This window comes from Pan paniscus, chromosome 19, assembly GCF_029289425.2.
Source record: "Pan paniscus chromosome 19, NHGRI_mPanPan1-v2.0_pri, whole genome shotgun sequence".
In the NCBI taxonomy this organism is placed as follows: Eukaryota; Metazoa; Chordata; class Mammalia; order Primates; family Hominidae; genus Pan; species Pan paniscus.
The window spans coordinates 97802759-97823280 of NC_073268.2; the positions used below are offsets into that span (position 1 = coordinate 97802759).

The following is a 20522-nucleotide window of genomic DNA, read 5'->3' on the forward strand; positions in this document are numbered from 1 at the left end:
TCATATGGGGGGCGGGGGACCGAGGGCGGCGGGAGGAGCTGGCCGGGCAGGGGCGGGGCCCCAGCGGTTGTGGGCGGGGCGTGAGGTGGGGGTGTGATGGGCGAGCGGGGCGAGGCAGATGTGGGCGGGGCAAGGCAGGTGTGGGCGGGGCAAGGCAGGTGTGGGCGGGGCACGCAGGGCCTGGGGAGGAGACACCAGGGAGGGCGCGAGGAGCACGCGGCCTCGGCTCGGCTCCCCGACACCCCCAGGCCGCCGCACTCCCGCGGCCCGGGGCTCCCCCGCTGCCCTAGGCCGCTCTGTCCCCACCCGCGTGCGCGACTCCCCTCGTTACTCAGTACGACTGCGAGGGCGTGTGGGCGCCTTGCTAACCTCCCTGACCTCCTTCCCTTCGCGCTGCTTTGTTGTTTTTTTTCCTTCTCCAAAGTTTTAACGCTGCGCCCCGTGCGTAGCCGCTCTGTGACTCCCCCTCTCTCCGGGAGCCCTGGGGATCCCGCCCAGGTCCTCTCCAGGGAAGCCATCCTTCCCCTAAAAGTCACAGCACACTGGTCTCCCCTGCCCCCGCTTTTTAAAAAGTCCAGTGCTCTGTAAAATAAAAAGTTTGGTTTCAGTAAAATCCACATTTTTTGGTGTGCAGTGGAGTTGTGTAACTTTAGTTACAGAACATTCTCCCTCCGGATCCCGTACCTGCTGACTGCTGGTGGCGGCTGCTCAGTTCTCTCTGTTCTCCATCCCTAGAGGCAGCCTTTTCCAGAATGTCACACAAAAGGGATGTCGCGCAGTGGGCCTGTGGGTCTGGCTTCTACCACTTCGCATTTTGAGATTCATGCTGGTTCCTCTTTATTGCTGAGTGGTATCCTGTAACAGGTGTGAACCACCGGTTCAGATGGTTTTATTTATTGATGGTTTTATTCATCAAATGAAGGACGCAGAGATTGTTCCTGGTGCTTGGCAATTATGAATGACGCTGCCATAAACATTCACTCATCGGCTTCTGTGTGGACACAACTTTTCATTTCTCTTGTGTAAATACCCAGGAGTGGGGTTGCTGGATCAAATGATTGTTTATAAGAAACTGCCGGCCGGGTGCGGTGGGTCCCACCTGTAATTCCAGAACTTTGGGACACTGAGGTGGGCGGATCACCTGAGGTCAGGAGTTCGAGATCAGCCTGGCCAACATGGCAAAACCCCGTCTCTAGTAAAAATACAAAAAAATTACCCGTGCCTGGTGGCGTCCGCCTGTAATCCCAGCTACTCAGGAGGCTGAGTCAGGAGAATCGCTTGACCCCGGGAGGCAGAGATTGCGGTGAGCGGAGATCACCACTGCACTCCAGCCTGAGCGACAGAGCAAGACTCCATCTCAAAAAAAATAAAAAGAAAAAAAAAAAAGGAAACTGCCAAGCTATTTTCTTTTTCTTTTTTTTCTTTTTTTTCCGAGATGGAGTCTCCCTCTGTTGCCCAGGCTGGAGTGCAATGGCATGATATTGGCTCACTGCAAACTCCACTTCCTGGGCTCAAGCAATTCTCCTGCCTCAGACTCCCGAGTAGCTGGTATTACAGGCACATGTCACCATGCCAGGCTAATTTTTGTATTTTTAGTAGAGACAGGGTTTTGTCATATTGGCCAGGCTGGTCTTGAACTGCTGACTTCAGGTGATCCACCCACCTCGGCCTCCCAAAGTGCTGGGATTACAGGCGTGGGCCACCACATCGGCCTACTAAGCTATTTTCCAAAGAAGTTGTACAGCTCTACGCTCCCACCAGTGCCACAGGTGTTGCAGTTGCTCCCCATCCTCCTCAGCTCTTGGTATTGTCAGGGATTGGTTTTGTTTACTTATTTATTTATTTATTATTTTTTTGAAACAGAGTCTCGCATTCTCGCCCAGGCTGGAGCATAGTGGCGGGATCTCAGCTCACTGCAAGCTCCGCCTCCCGGGTTCACGCCATTCTTCTGCCTCAGCCTCCTGAGTAGCTGGGACTACAGGCGCCCTCCACCACGCCTGGCTAATTTCTTGTATTTTTAGTAGAGACGGGGTTTCACCGTGTTAGCCAGGATGGTCTCGATCTCCTGACCTCGTGATCCGCCAGCCTTGGCCTCCCAAAGTGCTGGGATTACAGGCTTGAGCCACCGCGCCCGGCCTACCACATTGTCTTGATTAGTGCTTTTGTTGTTGTTGTTGTTGTTGCAGAGATGGGGTCTCACATGTTGCCCAGGCTAGTCTCAAATTCCTAGGCTCAAGCAATTCTCCCACCTTCACCTCCCAAAGTGCTGGGATTACAGGCATGAGCCACTGCACCTGGCCTAGAGTCAATCCTGAAATCAGGTTTTGAGTCCTTTGTTCTTCTTTCTCCAAATTACCTTGGCTATCCAAATTCTTTTGACTTTTCCTATAAATTTGAGTTTCAGCTTGTCACTATCTTAAAAAATATCCAGCTGTGATTTTGATGGGGATTACATTAAATCTGTAGACTTGTAACCTGGAAGAATTGACACCAGAATTTATGAACATGGTATATCTCTCCACTTATTTAGATCTTCATTGATTTCTTTCATCAGTACTTTGAAGTTTTCAGCATACACATCCTACATATATCTTTCTAATTTATACCTAATCATTTCATTTTTGGAGTGCCATTACAGATGGTAGTTTTTTATGGTTTAATTTCCAATTGTTTATTGCTATTACAAAAGTGTAACTGATGTTAGTATATTTACCCCGGAGCCTGTGTCTTTGCTAAACTCACTTCTTAGTCTTAGGAAGTTTTTGGTAGATTTCACGGGATTTTCTACAATCCTGTTTTCTGTGAATAGTATGTTTTATTTCTTCCTTTCTAATGTGTCTGGCTTTCTAGTTTTTTCCTGCTTTATCGAACTGGCCAGGGCTTCAGTGTAATGCTGAACAGAAATGGTTAGCATGCACACCATGGCCTTCTTTCCAATCATAGGGGAAAAGCATTCAGTCCTTCAGCATTAAGTATGATGTCAGCTGAGGGGTTTTTGCAGAAACCCCTTGCCACCCAAAAGATCTCTTACATTTCCAGTTTGTCAAATTTGGGAGGGTTTTTGGGTCATGAGTGAATGTTGAATTTATTTTGTTTCTTGTTTTTTCTGCATAAAATGATCATGTGATTTTTCTTTACTGTTAATACGATGGATTGAATTACACTGATTTTCATAGGTTGAAACAGCCTTGCATTCCTGGGATATATTCCACTTATAGTGATGTATTACACTTTTTATATATTACTGGATTCATTTTGTTGTTTTCTTGAGGAATTTTGCATCCATATTCCAGAAGGATATTGATCTCTAGTTTTCCAGACCAAGTGTACATGGAACATCGACCAAGATAAAGTATATTCTTGGCCATAAAACAAACTTTAACACAAAAGTTTGAGGCCAGGCACAGCCGCTCACGCCTGTCATCCTAATACTTTGGGAGATTGAGGTGGGAGAATTGCATGAGGCCAGGAGTTGGAGACCAGCGTGGGCAACATAGCAAGAGCTCCGTCTCTACCAAAGAAAAAAAAGGCCATGTGTGGTGACTGAGGCATGAGGATTGCTTAGGACTGCTTGAACTCAGGAGGTTGAGACTGCAGTGAGCTGTGATTGCACCACTGCACTAGGTGACAGAGCTAGAGTGCAGCGGCACAATCATGGCTCACTGCAGCCTTGACCTCTGGAGTTCAAGCAATCCTCCCACCTCAGCCACCTGGGTAGCTGCGACCACGCCTGGCTAATTTAATTTTTTTTTTTTTTTTTTTTTTTTTGGTAAAAACGGGGTCTTGCTATGTTGCCTAGGCTTGAAATCTTTAAACAATATAACAGAAATCATATAAAATATGTTCTCTGACTATATCAGAATTAAATCATAACACAATATGCTTTAAAATAACCCATTGGATAAAACGGAAGTCTCAAGATAAATTTGAAAATATTTTGAGCTGAATAACAATTTAAATGTGCCAAAATTCATAGGATGCAGCCAAAGCAGTGTTCACAGGAATGTTTATAGCATTACAAGGCTCACATTAGAAAATAAAGGTCACGATGCATTACAAGACTCACATTAGAAAATAAAGGACATGATAAATAATCTAAGCTTCCACCTTAAGAAACTGAAAAAGGCCGGGCGCTGTGGCTCATGTTTCTAATCCCAGCGCTTTGGGAGGCCGAGGAGGGTGGATCACAAGGTCAGGAGATCGAGACCATCCTGGCTAACACGGTGAAACCCAATCTCTACCAAAATACAAAAAATTAGCCGGGCATGGTGGCATGAGCTGTAATCCCAGCTACCCGGGAGGCTGAGGCAGGGGAATCACTTGAACCCAGGAGGCAGAGGTTGCACTGAGCCCAGATTGCACCACTGCACTCCAGCCTGGGTGACAGAGTGAGACTCTGTCTCAAAAAAAAAAAAAAGAAAGAAAGAAACTGAAAAAATAAAAATAAGCCCAAAGCAGAAGAAAGGAAATAATAAAGAACAGAAATTAGTGAACTAGGAAACTGAAAAACAGAAATTAGTGAAGTACAAAAAAAAAACACCAAAGTTTGTTCTTTGAGGTAACTAATAACATTAATAAACTGTCTGACCAAGAAAAAGGGAAAACAAGTGACCAATATTAGGCATGACAGGAAGAGTGTGATAGTGTGACTACAGCCCCACAGGCATGACAGGGAGAGTGTGATAGTGTGACTACAGCCCCACAGGCATGAACGGAAGAATAAAGGAATACTACAAAAAAACGGGATCACAAATTCAGCAACTGATATAAAATGGACCAATCCCCTGAAGACACAAACTGCTGAAATTAGAAATAGATAACCCAAATAGTCTATTATTTATTGAAGAAACTGAATTTCATAGTTTAAAACCTTGCCATTAAGAAGGTGAACTGCAAGGACAGTGCCGCTGGGGAGTTCTACCAAACGTTTTAGGAATACCGCCTGTCCCTCCTTTGAGGAAAGCAGTCCTCTGCGTGTGCCCCCTATTGATGGTATTTTTATTAAAATGCACATACACAAAAGAAGAAAAACAAGCGGCCCAGCTTCATGTAAACAGTAGTGTTTATTCAGAAAGCATAAACCCCAGCGCTCTCGGAAGGTTTTTCTGAGATGGACCAGAGGCTCCAATCAGAGGCTTCGTGTGTAGGAAGCAATTACAGCCTAAAGGAGCAGTTGAGAGCCAGGGAAGGATCACGTGGGGATCTGAGACTTGAAATGGCCTCAGGCCAGACAGCACAAGGCAGCCCGGACAAGACACCCTCAACCCACGTGCACCAAACTCAGCCTCAGCACCTAGCCCACCCCGATGGGACGGGGGAGCAGTGGCTTGTTGCTGCTCATGACCTCCTGGGGAAGGAGGGAGCTGAGATCAAAATGAAATAAAGAACCTGGTAGTCGCTTCCGCATTCACACAAGAAACCTCATGTCTGAGGGCAAGACAGGCAGGGACTGCCCCCCGAGAGCCCTGAGATCGACATTTCTGAAGCCCTGCCACCTGCCATCCCTCCTAGGGATTCAAGTCCAAATAGCCAGAGCCTCTGGCAGAGGAGATGGGGGAAACTGAGGTAGCCCTAGGGCCCTCCTCTCAAGTCAAGGTGCCTGGAGACTGTAGCAGCTACGGTTGAGGCTGCTCAGGAAGCACACACAGCCCCAGGCAGCAGCTGAAACTGAAGACTCCAGGGCCAGGCCATTGGGTCAGGCGTTCAGGAACGCGAAAGCTGACGGCTCTGAGCCAGGAGGCTCTTTGGCTGCTGTCCTCTGGGACGATGTTTGGGGGGCGCGGGGAGCATCAGGACAGGACTCTCCCGCAGCAGCCCCAGCCCCCACCAGGCGGGGACAGGCCACCAGCTCCATGCCAGCAAACAACGAGTCACGGCTCCACACACAGCTGCTGGGGCCTCTCTTTGGGCTGTCCGTGCCCCCTGGGATCCGTTCAGGTCTCCACCCCCTGCTTTCTGCCAGTCTGGCTTCGGCCTCGCTGGGGTCTCCGGGGGCTGGAATGGGGGAGGCATCTGGGGGTGGGGTGGGCACAGGGCTGGACGGCATCCCAGATGAGGGAGCAGGGCTCCGGGACGAGACCGCGGTTGAACTCAGAGGCTGCAGGAAGACCTGGCTCCCAGCAAGAGGCACAGCGTCGGTCAGCAGGTCAGATGGGCCTGGGAGGGCGGCTGTGGGGCCAGGCTCAGCTGAGGTGCCCCGGGCAGGGGACAGCTGCCCACAGGAGGCCTCAAAGTGCCTCAGGATCTGAAAGAGGAAGGAGGAACCAAGGAGGTTCCTATGCAACCCTGGGAAATGTGGGGACCAGGGCCCGCCTCTCCCTAGGACCTCTTCAGTCCCTCCACCGAGAGGGCAGGGCCACCTCTGGGCAGGACACCGGCTGCTGGGAGGGGGCTGGGGCAGTGCACCCAGTTGTCATCCCACTGAGAGCAGCTGCTGGGCTGGTGCTGGCGACACGGGGCAGGTGTCACATACACACCTCGAATCTTGCTCCTTCACTCACTACTAGACAAATGGACACCCTCCCCGTCATAACCCGCCAGGCACTGCCGGAGGGAGTGAACACGTGGCCTGGCACATCTGGGCATTTCCAACTGTTGGACGCAGGGTTCTTCCAGCATGCCCGTCTTAGAAACCCCACTACGAGGTTCGCCTGCGGTGATGTGAACCCCAGGCTCACTCGTCGCTCTGACTGAAAGGTGAGCTAGCAGATGGCCAATGACAGATAAGGATGACTTGGGGATGGGTGACTGAGGACCTGTGTTTCCAGCAGCCAGGGAGAAAACAGGAAGAAAGAAGCTGGGAATGCCCACAGGCAGAGGGAAGGTGCCAGGGCCTGGCGGCCGGGAGAGGCCTCCCAGTGTGATTCCAGTGGCCTCCAGGCAGTTCAGAGCGTTCCAGTGCACAGAGATGAATGGAACCATTTCTGCCCTCCGGAGCTTGGGAGTTGAGCATGAGCTGTGTCATGGGTGGCAAACTGCATGTGCAGTCAGGGAGGGCTTCCTGGAAGAGGTAAGTGTGAGCCAAGACACAAGGGCAGGAACATTAAGGCAGAGGAGTCTGGGGGCTTCCAGGAATAGGTAGAGGCCAGTGTACTGTGAGTGCTGCAGAGTTTGGGTGGAAGGCGGGAAGGCAATGGGGAGGTGAGGATCCTGACTTGCTGCTGCTCCCTCTGCCAGCGGGACGGGGACTTGAGAGGGGGTCCGGGAAGGGCCGACCAGGCGCCGGGCAGGGACGGGGTGGCCGTGGACTGCAGCGTATCTCCCGCTGTACCCTTGGACCCCAGTGTGCGTGTGGCCTCCGCAGCTGCCCACCTTGGTGGCCTTGTTGGTCACAGGTCCCGGGCGGCCCATGCTGAGCTCCTGCAGCCACGGCCGGGTGCGGAGGAGGATGTGCTCCCGCGGGAGGAGGTCGCTGCTCCCCAGGGAGGCGACGGCGCACAGCGCCCTCTGCAGGTGAAGGGAGGGACATCAGCAGCCATGCGGCAGCAGGTCCACGCCAGGGAGGCCTATCTGGCCATCTCTCTCCCTCTTCTTCCTCCTCATCAATGACTGGAGTGCCAGGAGGCCCCAGAGACAGCTCCACCACAGCCCTGTCCGCACCGCCTTACACCCCCACTCCCGGACACCACAGCCCTGTCCTCACCGCCTTACACCCTGGATCCCAGACACCACAGCCCTGTCCTCACCGCCGTACACCCCAGATCCCAGACACCACAGCCCTGTCCTCACCGCCTTACACCCCGGATCCCAGACACCAGAGCCCTGTCCTCACCGCCTTACACCCCGGATCCCAGACACCAGAGCCCTGTCCTCACCGCCTTACACCCCGGATCCCAGACACCAGAGCCCTGTCCTCACCGCCTTACACCCCGGCTCCCAGACACCAGAGCCCTGTCCGCACCGCCTTACACCCCGGCTCCCAGACACCGGAGCCCTGCCCTCACCGCCTTACACCCCCACTCCGGGACACCAGAGCCCTGTCCTCACGGCCTTACACCCCGGATCCCAGACACCAGAGCCCTGTCCGCACCGCCTTATACCCCAGATCCCAGACACCACAGCCCTGTCCTCACCGCCTTACACCCCCACTCCGGGACACCAGAGCCCTGTCCTCACCACCTAACACCCCGGATCCCAGACACCAGAGCCCTGTCCACACCGCCTTACACCCTGGATCCCAGACACCAGAGCCCTGTCCTCACCGCCTTACACCCCAGATCCCAGACACCAGAGCCCTGTCCGCACCGCCTTACACCCCGGATCCCAGACACCAGAGCCCTGTCCTCACCGCCTTACACCCCGGCTCCCAGACACCACAGCCCTGTCCGCACCGCCTTACACCCCAGCTCCCGGACACCAGAGCCCTGTCCTCCCCGGCTCCTGGACAGACCCCAGCGAGAAGCATGTGACCTGCTGCCCCGATTGCCTTACCTTCATTCCTCCACACGCCCCCAACACACGCACACACGTGTCCACACTTTCATGTGCATGCACACACACAGGCACATACATATACAACCACACACATGCAGTCATGTACACACACACACGTGTGTGCACACCACACACGTGCACAAGTGTGTACACACACAGGCATACATACACAGGCATACACACCCACACGCACACACACAGGCATGTGGGCACGCACAGCCACACAGAGAAATGTTCACACACAGGTGTGCACACACAGGCACACACACGCACACAGGCACATGCACACAGTCACGCCCTCCCGCCCGCGTGTGCAGCTCACCAGCTGCGTGCATTCACTGGTCCCACGCAGGTGGCAGGTCAGCAGCTGCAGCACGGCCTCACAGTTGAGCAGTCCACACCTGCACAGAGGGGACACCTGGGTGGCGGGTGCGGCCCGTTCCCTCCTCCCTCGCCCATGGTTGGGGCTGGGGCAGAGCCGGGCGGGTCTGGGCGCACTCACGCTTTGATGAAGTGCTGTGCCTCCTCGCGGCTCAGGAAGGCGCGTGGTCCCCGAGTCACAGTCCTCACCAAGCTCAACTCCTGCTGACAGTCACTCAGGGCCACCACCTCGACCCTGCCAGGGGGAATGGCCGGGTCAAGGGTGAGTGGAGGCCGTGCCCCCACTCCCGCCTCGCATGAGGGAGAACCTGGAGAGCAGGAGCCGCGCTGGGAGGGGGACAGTGTGGTGCCTCCGAGACCTCTCCCGCATATCTGGCAGCTCCCGCTCACCTTTCTGCCAGGTCACCCGGCTCCCGGCTGGCCCCTGAATGGCTGTCGCTGCCGGAATGACTGCCCGAGTCCGAGACCCTGCTCAGGTCGCTGTTCTGGGAGGAATTCTGAGAGCTGGGGCCGCTGTCCAGCTCATCCCAGCCCCCTCCGGCCTGCCCAGGCTGATGCCTCACAGCTGGAGAAAACAGGACAGCCGGTGAGATCCCTGGGGCTTCGGGCCAGCCCCATGCCCACCTCCCGGGGCCCTGGACCAGGAGGCCTCGGGGGCTGAGTCCTGAGCTGAGGATGGGTGGCCACCTTGGCTCCAGCTTCAGCAAACACCAGCCCCATGGGCATCTGCTTCCGCCTCGGGTCCCACCCCCTCCTGCTGTGTGGGAGGCCCTGGGATTTGCCTCCGTGGCCGCAAAGCCCCAGCGGTGACAGGAAGGAGTGACCCAGACCCCAAGGGGAGGAGCCCTTGCCTCGATACCTCGGGGACCTGGAATGGCCCCGGGGAGTAGGTTCCCCAGGGTTGGGGGACCGTGGCTGGCTGAAGGCATCATGGCAGGCTGGTAGGTGTCACCCCGCGGCAGGAGCCTCTGGGTACTGGGACTCTCGGGCCCGGGGCGCATGGCGCTGGCCACCACCTCTGCGGCCTTCTGGATGGTGGAGAGGAAGGCTTCGCCTGCCGAGCCTGTACCCGAGGAGAGGGAGATGGGACGGCCGCCCAGTGCGGCCCCCACCCGCGTTCTCTGGGAACAGGGTGCCCGCATCGGCTCCCTGCTCAAGCTTGGGGAGGTCGGGGTACACGCTGCAGGTAGGGAGGCCTCCTGGTGGGCCCCAGGCCCTCTGGAAGCTCCCAGTGGACTCCACTTTGGCATTCCCACTCCCAGTGGGCCTGGACACCAAAGCTCACTGCAGAGTTATGCCTCCGTCCCTCTGTCCTCTGGGGGTGAAGGTGTCCTAAGGGGCTTGGGCTTGGCCTTGGCTCAGGGAGGGTGTGTCCAGGGCTCGGGAGGGGCCGGCCTTTCCTGTGTGAGTTCCCTGTAGAAGCTGCCCCGACACCAAAGTGTCGGCAGGAGCCCCGGGCTGTGTGCAGGACGGTGTGACACAGCCTAACGGTGAGCGGCTAGACACCGCCCAGGGCCCGGCAGCAGGGCACAGCTGGGCTGGGGGCTGGGTCCCAGCCGCAGGCAGTGGTGCCACCTGTGGCCCTCCTGGCGCTGATGAGCGGTTGTCCACTGGTACTGCCCCACCTCATAACAGCTCCACACGGGACTGCCTAAGTCACCTGCACCACAGCCAGGGGCACAGCCCTCGGCCCCTCTCAGAGTGGGACTCACCCCTGCCACGGGGCCCAGCCCTGACTTCTTGCTCGGCCTGGTTTCTCTCGTCTGTCCATAAAGCAGCCCTGGCCACACCTGCCCCACCCCCACGTCAGCAGCCAGAGAGAGACAGTGGGGACAGCCCCAGGAAGGGTTGAGGCCATGTAGGGGAGGGGACGGGGGACAGCAGCTACTAGATGGGGCGGCATGGTCCGGCCCCCACCACCTCCTCATCCCCGCACCCTGAGATGCCGGAGCCCATGCAGGCCCTCCCCACTCACCCGTGCAGCCGTGTTCCTTGCTGTAGCCGAAACCCTGGAGGGTGCTGTGCGGCCTGGCCTGGGAGCCCATGCCTGCAGAGGGTCCTCCGTCAGCGGCAAGCCGGCCCCCACCCTCGGCCCTGCCCACGGATGGCACAGACGCCCAGGACACTCAGGGAGGCAGAAACCAGGTGCCAGAGCTGGACACGGTCCCCTCAGTCACCTACCTGTGGCAGGCGGGGTCCCCAGAGGCTGGGAGGGAGCCAGCGGCAACACGGTGTCCGAGAACAGGGTGCTCCCCAAGTCCTACACGGGGAGGCGAAGGCCCTCAGTGTCCTCACACCAGGGCCTGCTGTACTCACCCTGCCACCCATATCAGCTCCGTTCTGTCCCCCGGACACTTCTCCTGAGCCACTCAGCTGGACACAGGCTCTGTGGCCACCAGCAAGGAGCAGAGGCAGGGGTCCCGGACGGGAGAACTGCAAACCCCCCAGCTGACATCCTGGCCCCAATCCCACCCCTCTACAGGAGGAGGGGCACCCCGCAGAGCGACACTGCTCCTGGGCTCACCTGTGCGGCCGCGCGAACCTTCTGGTACAAGCTGTTCCCGTGCAGAGGATCTGGGGGCCCCGCAAAAGCTGCAGAACAGAAAAGGCAAGTCGGGGGCAGGGCTGAGCCTGGCACCGCTGCTCCCTGTGGAGCACGGTGCACTGGGCCCACTCCAGGGTGGCAAGTTCCTGCCACCAAGGCCCTTCTGTCACAGCCAATGGGATGCCCTCCTCCAGGACCCTGCAGAGGCCACACCTGAGCAGACCCTCGGCTCCCCCTCACCCATGCCCCACAGAGGCGAGACTCTCTCCACAGTAACCACCTCGTCTCCCCCAGGGTCGGCAACCCCTGGTGCCTGAGCGGGTGTGGCCTCCCCGAAGCCCACTCTCCCTGCCCCAGGTGCACCAGGGACCCCTCAGAGGCTTCCGGGGCCTGGAGGGAGAAACCAGCATTCTTATCACAGCCTGAAAGCTCCACCTGGCCCCACTCAACCCCAGTCTCAGCTGCCTCGAGGTCCTCTGCTCTGAGAGTTCCTGTCACGATGAACTGGGGCTTCTTTCCTTAAATCTTCCGGCCCCAGGGCCCCCCAAGCCTACACCTGGGGCCACGGCATCCTTTCAGGGCTCACGCTGAGAGCTGTGCCTCTGAGAACCCCTCGAGAGCCTCTGTCACAGGCGAATCCACTCACGCCCCTCGGCCGTCTACCTCCACCCCGGCAGGCTGGTCCCGTGATTCGGAGACGATGCTCCTGGCTGTCCCTGGGCCCAGGACTGGCGGCCACAAGCTGAGTCAATGGCTGGATGAACTGACACCCTGCGGCTGCCATCTTCCCTGCAGGAGCCCAGGGCACCCACCTGCCACCCCACGCTGCCCCTGCTCTGTGACAGAGCAGGAGCATCACCATCTTGGACAAGCCCCTCATTCTAAAGTTCACCTTAACCAAAAACTGCCTAAATCCATAGGGCATCAGCCTAATGGCTAAGGTCAGCACGACCATGAACCACAAATAACATCTCCAACCAGAAACATTCCAAACTCCTCCCCAACCAGAGACATGCTAGCCCCGATATAACCCTCCTCCAGCCGGGAAGATGCCAGCTTCGAGAAAACCCACCTCCAGGCTGGAAAGATGCCTGCCCCAAGATAACCTTCCCTCCTTCCAACCCTGCCATAAACTTCTCCACACACATAAACATTCCGAGCTTCTGATAAGCCCTCTCATCCTAAAACCAACATTTAGTCTGTAAGATAAAGTGCTCCTGACCGCAATCGGCTGGGGGTGCCTCTCAGGTTTTAACTAAAGAAAATCTGTCTGTAACTGCCAGCCGCGTTTTGTTTCTTTCCTCTTTCTGACACTCTGCGCGTGTGGGGCGGGCCATCCTCACTGCACACCCACCACCTGGAGCAGGGCGCCCCGTCTCTCACGTGTGGCATCTGGCACCCACTTTCCTCACAGGGCCTGTCCTGACACCTCCCACAGCCTGTGTGTCACCCAGGGCCAGTGTCCAGGCACGGCAGGCGACAGCCATCATCCATAGCTGCCTCTGCACAGGAGAGACTCTGGTGCCGACAAGAACCCAGGGTCTGAAGAAGAGCCTTTCCCATCCTCAGGTCCCGCTGTGCCCCATCCCCCCACCTGCTGCAGCCCCCACCCCAGGGCGTGTCCCCGAGACCACTGAGGCCACGACGTACATGCACCAACCACAGCCACGGGAGTGGCCTGGAGCCCGGGGCCCTCTCGCCCGCTGAATGGTGAGGATAAATGGCTGGTGCTGCCTTGGCCCCAAAGCTGTGAGGAGCTCTGTTAGGATGGCGAGAGCACCCCCGCACTGCCGTCCCCTCAGGGGCATCTACTGCCTAAGTCATGTGTCACAACTGTCTATGGCGGCCCAGGGCACTGGCCCCTGCGGAACACCTAGAGCTGCATGCCCACTTGCCATAAAGTGGGACGACACTGGTTTCAACACCGGTTTGGGGGTGAGCCCAGTGGATGGTACACCCTGAGGTCTCCACAAGCAAGCAGTGGCACGAGACAGACTGTCTCCCTCCCCAGAATTCCCCACTCAGGGGCTGGGGTGGGGTCCAGACATGGTGCGCCCAGTGACCACCTGGAGCCAGGCCTCCCTCCACCCCATGGGAAGATCTCAGGCCAAGCCCCCACAAGTCCTCATTAGGCAGAGGCACATGGGACTGCCCCAAAGCCTGCGGGGACAGCTCCCCCAGACCCATCTTCTGCCTGGACAGACCGACTGGCCAGGGCCCCGCCTCTCCTGCCTCCCAGCCCCGCCCTCCCATGGCCTCCCTCTGTCTTGGGCTCCGAGGAGCAGCCCCAGAAGGGGAACCCACAGCCTGGGAAGGATGTGTGAACAGGCACTGAGTCTGCTATGTGTGGGCACTGGGATGGAGGGGGAAGACCCATGGGGCACACAGAGAAACAAACTGGCACCCGGGGCAGCAAGCGCAGGGACAGACGCAGCCAAAGGCCCAGGGACACATGGGAGGCACGGAGGACCCAGCGGAGGGAGGGGGCAGGGCGCATCAGGGGAGGCCGAGCCGGCCAGCTGGGGTGAGGGTGGGCAGCAGGTGGAGAGGCCAGGGATGGGCCAGGATCAGCAAGGCGGGGCTTTGATCGGGACCTGGCCCAGGTGAGGGCTCTGGCTGAAGTCTTCCTTTTCAAACCTGGAGGATTCGCCACCCTCCCCCATTCTCCAAAGCCCTGGCTCTTCCTGAGCATGTGCGCGGCCTCTGTACCTGCAGCTTCCTGGATGAAGGCAGAGTTGCGTTTGAGGATGAGCAGGAAGAAGGAGGAGCCGTGGCTGCACAGATAGAGCAGGATCTTCAGCACCTGGGGAGTGGGGCGGTCAGCAGTGCTGGGCAGGCCGGACACGGGACACCCAGGGCAGGGCCCGGGGGCACCCCAAGGGCACAGAGCTGCCTGCCACCCTGGGCCGCTCGTCTGCTCCTCCATCCTCACCACCGTGGGCCGGGCCTCGGGCCTGACCCTTGACCACCCAGGGGCTCACCTTGAGCTTCCCGTGGCCGGAGCTGCTGTGCAGGCGGCTCAGGAGGTACTCCAGCAGGCACTGGCTGCTGCCCGGAGATTCGTGGGAGATTTCTGCGGCACGCTCGGGTTAGGGAAGGGCGAGATGATGAGGGCTGCGCCAGGCCGCAGGGAGACCAGGCCATGGGGCCTCTCAGTTCACGCTCCCTGGAGGCGCCTACTGGAGGCTCTGCCATCAGGAGCACCTGGGCTTCTAGGGTCCCCTGTGTCATCAGTATTGCAGCCTTCAGACCCCACCCACGCCTGGTTACAATAATAAAGGAGCCGTGCATCCCCCTAGGGACAGCAGAATCCCCAGGAACCCTTTGCACCACTCTGGGACCCTGCCATCCGCTCTTTCCACTACACGGGGACATCGAGGAAGGATACTAGCAATCTCTTCAAACAGGTAGCCCGGACACGGGACATCATCATCGGACGTCCCCTTCAGGAGAATCGGGAGCTGAAAGGGAACAAGAGCCCCTACCATGATGAGGTGCCATTTCCCACAGGGGTGAATCCGCAGCCCCCCAAAGGGGATGGAAACGACCCACCTCTCACTGTTGACATGGCCAGAGAGAGGACTGGGAAGGGATGAGAACTGTGCTACTGGCCACAGGGAGGCTGCAGCAGGGTCCTCTCTCAACAGTCAGGGATGAACAGCCTCGGAGAAGAGGCAAATCAATGGTGGTTCTCCACGGAGGAGCTGCGCCACTTGGGTTAAGAAGGGACACAGCCCCCAGCCTCCCTGCACTTACCAGCACGTAAGGCTATTTGAAGGTACCTCTCCTATACCTACCTACTGACTAGCAAAGCCAAACAAGGCCCAGGCAAGCCCCTTTTCCACACAGGGGACTATGAATCGTTCCACCTCCCCAGAGGCCGGATTGGCAGAGTGACAGCCGCTCAGCCTGACTAGCTCCATCGCTCCCCGAGAACCGACTGATGTCGTGTGTTTTACGTTCGCTTAGCGCAGACGTACTTATTTGTTTCATGCTTACTTACTGGCACAAAGATGTACGGTTTATAGGGATGAAAACTGGAACCACCCATTCTTGCATTGTTCAGTATCAGGACAGAATAGAGTTCAAGAGTATTTAAGAGGACAAGCATGGGACCCACCGCGTGAGGTGCCGAAGCCTTTCAGTCGGAAGGGCCGAGATCTAGTGACAACATACGAAAACGTGGACCTGAAGTGTTTCCCGAGGCTGTGGACACGCATCACTGACACTATTTGCCCACCAAGCCCTAAGGGGAGCTACTGAGGTTTGCAGGTGACAGCTGACAACTGCAGAACGCAGCACAGAACGACTATGTCGAAACCTTGCACTGAGAGCCTTGACCAACCCTAGCGTGGCTTCTGGCAGCCCAAGGTCACGCCCTGGGACCACCCAGCCCCCTCTGAGGTCCAGCCCAGGAAAGCTCAGGGCTGACAAAAGAGGGCAGTTTGCTCAGGACGACACCTGGGAACTCGCCCCGGCCTCTACTTCTCAGAGGGTTTACTAAGAGGGGCTTACAATGGTGCGTCCTTCTCTGTCCCTTCGAGATGTCTGTGTTCTCTGCAACCCAGGGGTGCCTCTCCAGGACCGGAGTCCTCTGAAACGCCACCGTCAGGGAGGACGGCGGGCTGCCAGCCCACCTGGGCGCCAGCAGCACGGACACAGCGGCTCCACGTCCACCGGGTCCGCCGCTCCTTCCCTCCCGTCGGAGGCCACTGAATGCTGGCCGAGGCCTGTTCGTTCCCCCAGGGTCTGGCTGTGCCCATCGCCCTTGCGCTCGGCGGGTCCGGCTTGGAAGGCCCGGCTTGGAAGGCCCTGGGACGGCGCGGCGGGCGGGCAGCTCAGGGGCGTCGGCGCGGGCGAAGGGGCCAGGAGCAGCTACCCGGCGCGGAGACGCAAGGTCAATGGCTCCGGCCCGGGGCGAGTCCGGGGAATGCGGCGCTCGAGAGGAGCCGTGGGACCGGGGCCCGGGCGGACCGCCCTCACTCACCCGGTGTAGAAAGCTCAGGCGGTCCCGTAGCGGCGGCGCGGCAGCCATGATCCAGGTCCCCTCCCGGTCTGCCCCGCTTCCGCCAGGCCCGGGCCCTCCAATCACTGCGCGGGTCTGGGTCCGCCGACCAATCCCTCACGGTAGGGCGGGCCCTGAGGTTGGCTTCGTAAACAATTGGAGCCTAGGCCAATCCGAAGTCCCAGAGCACAGACAGACTAGGACAAGAGCCAATTGCAGGGGCTCGAGGCCAGGCAAAGCCTGGCCAATTAAGAAGTTCAGGAAAGGTTATGGGCGGAAGCGCCGACCTATCAAGCTGTTTGACACCGGAAGAGGACGGACCTAAGATGGCGGCCTCCAGGGGGCTGGGAATAGCCGCTCATGTCGGCTAACGGAGCGGTGTGGGGCCGCGTGCGAAGCCGCCTCCGCGCCTTCCCCGAGCGGCTGGCCGCCTGCGGGGCCGAGGTGAGGAGCCGCGGGCGGGCCAGTGCTGCGGGGCAGGAGGAGCCGCGCGGGGAGGTGACTGGGAGGGAGGGCGGTGACGGGGTCAGGGGACCCCACGACCCACGCCCGTCCTTTCCGCAGGCCGCGGCGTACGGCAGGTGCGTGCAGGCCTCCACGGCCCCGGGCGGCCGCCTGAGTAAGGACTTTTGCGCGCGGGAGTTCGAGGCCCTGCGGAGCTGCTTCGCCGCCGCGGTAGGTGGGCGCGGGCCCCTTCCCCCCTTCCCAGCCCTTCCCCTCCAAGAGCCAGCGGGCCCCGGCTTTCCTTTGCTTTCCCGTTGGTTCAAGGTTTGAGCGCCTGCCGCGTGCTTTAGACGCCGGCTGACAAAATCACCGAGCCATCGACGAGCCCGCGAAACCTCGGCCGTCCTGGGCTTGTCCCTGCATGTTTGTAAAGCGGGACTGGCACCAACCTCAGAAAGGATGGGAGATGTGTGCAAAAAAGCGCCTTGTAAAACGCGTAAGCTTTCGTGTTAGCACTGCCGCCGAGGGGTGTCATGCCAGGATTGACCCAACACAGGACTCCCGGAAAGTGCCCAGCACCTTCCGGGTCTTCACCTCCCTGGCACTTGCAGCCCCTGTGCACCTGCAGTGGTGGATTCCTTCAGCACGTGTCCTGCCGGGAACCCCCAGCCACCCTCACAACTGGCACGATAGGGCTTCTTGCCCGTGGGGCTTTAAGTCATTCTGAGGCTGGTTCCCTAAGGGTCAGCCGCACCGGGTACCACCTCAGTGTATCTGGGTAGGCCTTGATGCCAGTGCTGACTCTGTTTACTGGGAGCTGTTAATCCGGAGATTTGGACCAGAGAAAGGGTATTTGAACAAGAGCTCCACGGCCTTCATCCCTACCCGGCCCCAGCAGCCTTGGATCCAGGGGTGGGTGACTCATCAGAAGTTGCACTTTTTGCTGGGTATGGTGACGCGTGCCTGTAATCCTACCACTTTGGGAGGCTGAGGCGGGTGAATTGCTTAGGCCTAGAAGTTTGAGACCAGCCTGGGCAACATATGGAGACCCCGTCTCTACAAAAAAAAAAAAAGAAAGAAAGAAAGAAAGAAAAAAAAATTAGCCAGGCATGGTGGTGTAGTCCCAGTTACTTGGGAGGCTGAGGTGGGATGATCACTTGAACCTGGGAGGTGGAGGTTGCAGTGAGCCGAGATCACGCTGCTGTACTCCAGCCTAGGCGACAAAGTGAGACTGCATCTCAAAAAAAAAAAAAAGGGGGGGGGCTCCTGCTTTCCCTTTATGAGAGCTTGAGACCAAATGTGGCATCTCCTGGGGGCTCAGAGGAGGGGGCAGCAGTGAGTTCTGTGATGGTGTCATGAGGCCCTTGTCCCGTGGACAAGTGACCCAGAGAACCTGCCTATGGGGCCCCAGGCTCCAACCAGTCGAGCCCCCACCACATGCCAGCACCCAAGTTCTCTGTAAGGTATTTGGTAGAACACCACGTGTGGTGTGGTAGCTTGCTTTTGAGGCATATCTAACTTGGAATCAAGCCATTCAGACAAAACACTTTATCTTGCAGGCCAAGAAGACGCTGGAGGGAGGCTGTTAGGAGGGACTCTGAGCTTCACACCTGTCTGCTGCCATGGGTGCAGAGCCCTAGTCCTGATGGCCCCTGGTGGCACATATCGAATGCCTAGGGCAGAAAGGAAGTGGGAATGGCGAAGATGTGACGTTCCTCGGTGTTAGATCCTGTTTTTTCTTAACAAGTTGAGGCGTGGGTAGAGCAGGAATTGGTTTTCCAGCATTGTGTCCGTAAACCTGAGTTAGAATAAGATGTAACGGAAGCCACGATAAAGACTCGGTCAAATCCTGCAGCCTGGGGCTTACTGTGTGCAGACTGCAACATGTGGGTCTTGGCCTCTCTGAGATGGAATGGGGCCCAGAGGCTTTCCCCCAAAGCTGGCAGGGCTGGGACTTGGGGACACCCTGCCTCAAGGTCCCCGTTTTAAAACACTCTCACTAAGGTATTTAATGTGAATCTGGTGAAGCCTGCAGACCTTGCTGTGGGTATACAGCACACACCAAAGACAAGGACGTCAGCACCACGAGGGGACACTCCATGGGACAGGGTCCTCGCAGGTGGCTTTCCTGGACACGGGGCAGGGCGGAGGCTCTTCACAAAAGGGCCTGAGTCTCCGAGAGGGGCCTGCGTAGAGCACCAGCAGCCAGTGCCCCTCCTGTGTGGGGTTGGTCGCCCCCTCAGCAGCCCAGGTACTTCACCGATGGCGCCTGCCCTCTCGTTCCCCCTCCCTATCACATCACTTGACCTAAAACTAAGGTGAGAAGGGCCACATCCTGACTCCGCCCGGGCACTTGTTGATGGTGAGACCCCGGAGTCCATGGGGCCTGAGCGCCACCTGCAGGGCGTGGCGGGGACTGCTTTGAGAGCCCCCCTGCTCCGGGGTGCAGAGGCTGCACTTTCCTGGGGCTGCAGCCTGCACCTGCCCCCAGGCCCGTGCTAGCGGCTGACCCCGTGGGCTGAGGTCTGTTCCTCCATGTTTCCTCCTCCAGATGCTACCCCAGAATTAACCTGGTTTCCCCTAAGGGTCTGATCTGGGTGGTGGGTCTGCAGGAGCCAGACCAGAGTGCTGGATTTTGTCCCAAGGGCCAGGATAGTGTCACATCTTGGGAACCACGGAAATCCAGACCAGACTCCTGGGGTCAAGCCACCGCAGTCCATCCCTGTGCATGCCAGACTCAGATGCCCTGCGCTGGCACAAACCACCCGACCCGCCTCCCCAGCGTGCAGGGCCGGCTGCCCCCCACCCCTGCCTTCCTCCTACTTGTGCCCAGCACTCATCCGTGAGCGAGCCTCAGTGCGCAGACGTCCTTTTCTTAGCCCTGTCACGCCCTCTCCTCTGTTCTCTGGCAGCTCATTGGCAGAGCTTCCTGCATCTTCTCCCTCCAAATCCAGCCTCCCATCCCACCCACAGACCTGTCTTGCCAGCACTCCCCCTCGCTGTCCTTCACCCTGTGTGTGAGGTGGTGACAGACCTGCCACTTCCTGTGGCCCAGCGTGGCCACACCTCCAAACTCAGCTCTCAGGCCTCCTGGGGATACCCTCTTTTCTGCCACCCCAAATTTCCTTGCAAACCTCCCACCTTTGCTCTGCCCTTCCTCCCTGAGTGACTGGATTTCAGCACCACATCGATTGACAGCTCAGGAAGCTGGGCGGGCTGCGGGGGGGGGCGGGGGGGAGGGGGAGGGGAGGGGGTGGGGGTTCTGTTTTCGCACCGCAGGGACAGTGTGGAGCTCTAACTGCTTCAGGTGCCCTTGGGCCGTCCCTGCTGCCCTAACAAAGCACCTGAGACTGGGTGATTTACAAAGAACGGCCTGATTTTTCACAGCTCTGCAGGCTGCGAAGCCCGAGATCCAGGCATTGGTACTGGTGTCTGGGGAGGGCCTTTGTGCCGTGTCCTCACGCTGCAGAAGGCGGAGGTGCAGCCTCTTTTATAAGGCTCTTAATCGTACGAGCGAGGAAGGAGCCCTCGGCCTAGTCACCTCTTGATACTATCATTTAGGCAACTCCTGAATTTTGGAGGGGACACATCAAACCACAGCAAATGCCTTGGCTCTCAGGAGATACCCAAAGTTCTTTGAGGGCTCAGCTCCGCTCAATCCGTCCCTGGGCCAGCATGCTGTGCAAGTCTGTTCCCGCGCAGAAGTACACACCG

The 20522-nt window shown here is 58.1% G+C and overlaps 2 protein-coding genes across 9 annotated transcripts; one reads left to right on the forward strand and one right to left on the reverse strand.

The window, feature by feature from the left end:
• Positions 1–5044: 5044 nt before the first annotated feature.
• On the reverse strand, positions 5045–16461 carry TEPSIN (TEPSIN adaptor related protein complex 4 accessory protein). Of its 7 annotated transcripts, XM_014342266.5 has the most exons (14): positions 15875–16433; positions 15363–15520; positions 14748–14820; positions 14341–14432; positions 14069–14162; positions 11339–11406; positions 10996–11074; positions 10790–10861; positions 9674–9877; positions 9205–9379; positions 8936–9049; positions 8756–8834; positions 7312–7446; positions 5045–6244 (listed from the first exon to the last, which is right to left on the reverse strand). In XM_014342266.5, exons 2-14 carry the CDS (start codon positions 15468–15470, stop codon positions 5696–5698), a joined length of 1842 nt encoding a protein of 613 aa, XP_014197752.2. In that variant the 5' UTR covers positions 15471–15520; positions 15875–16433; the 3' UTR covers positions 5045–5695. The 7 variants fall into 7 exon arrangements, with proteins under 7 accessions (XP_014197752.2, XP_034798986.1, XP_054957944.1 ...); XM_034943095.3 differs by lacking the exon at positions 15363–15520 and having other exon boundaries at positions 16347–16461; XM_055101969.2 differs by lacking the exon at positions 9674–9877 and having other exon boundaries at positions 15875–16447.
• A 208-nt stretch (positions 16462–16669) lies between these two features.
• NDUFAF8 (NADH:ubiquinone oxidoreductase complex assembly factor 8) lies at positions 16670–18662 on the forward strand. Of its 2 annotated transcripts, none has more exons than XM_034943098.2 (3): positions 16670–16808; positions 16929–17039; positions 18368–18662. In XM_034943098.2, exons 1-3 carry the CDS (start codon positions 16725–16727, stop codon positions 18395–18397), a joined length of 225 nt encoding a protein of 74 aa, XP_034798989.1. In that variant the 5' UTR covers positions 16670–16724; the 3' UTR covers positions 18398–18662. The 2 variants fall into 2 exon arrangements, with proteins under 2 accessions (XP_034798989.1, XP_054957945.1); XM_055101970.2 differs by having other exon boundaries at positions 16929–17043; positions 18368–18534.
• The last annotated feature ends 1860 nt before the right edge of the window (positions 18663–20522 follow it).

Coding starts and splice junctions, on each gene's coding strand:
- TEPSIN (XM_034943090.3), bottom strand. CDS start 16,122: ATGGGCACAGCCAGACCCTGGGGGAACGAACAGGCCTCGGCCAGCATT. Junction 14,821..15,996: donor TCCGTGCTGCTGGCGCCCAG/GTGGGCTGGCAG, acceptor GTTCCCTTTCAG/CTCCCGATTCTCCTGAAGGG. Junction 9,380..9,673: donor GGCCATTCCAGGTCCCCGAG/GTATCGAGGCAA, acceptor TGTTTTCTCCAG/CTGTGAGGCATCAGCCTGGG.
- NDUFAF8 (XM_055101970.2), top strand. CDS start 16,725: ATGTCGGCTAACGGAGCGGTGTGGGGCCGCGTGCGAAGCCGCCTCCGC. Junction 16,809..16,928: donor TGGCCGCCTGCGGGGCCGAG/GTGAGGAGCCGC, acceptor TCCTTTCCGCAG/GCCGCGGCGTACGGCAGGTG. Junction 17,044..18,367: donor CTGCTTCGCCGCCGCGGTAG/GTGGGCGCGGGC, acceptor TTTATCTTGCAG/GCCAAGAAGACGCTGGAGGG.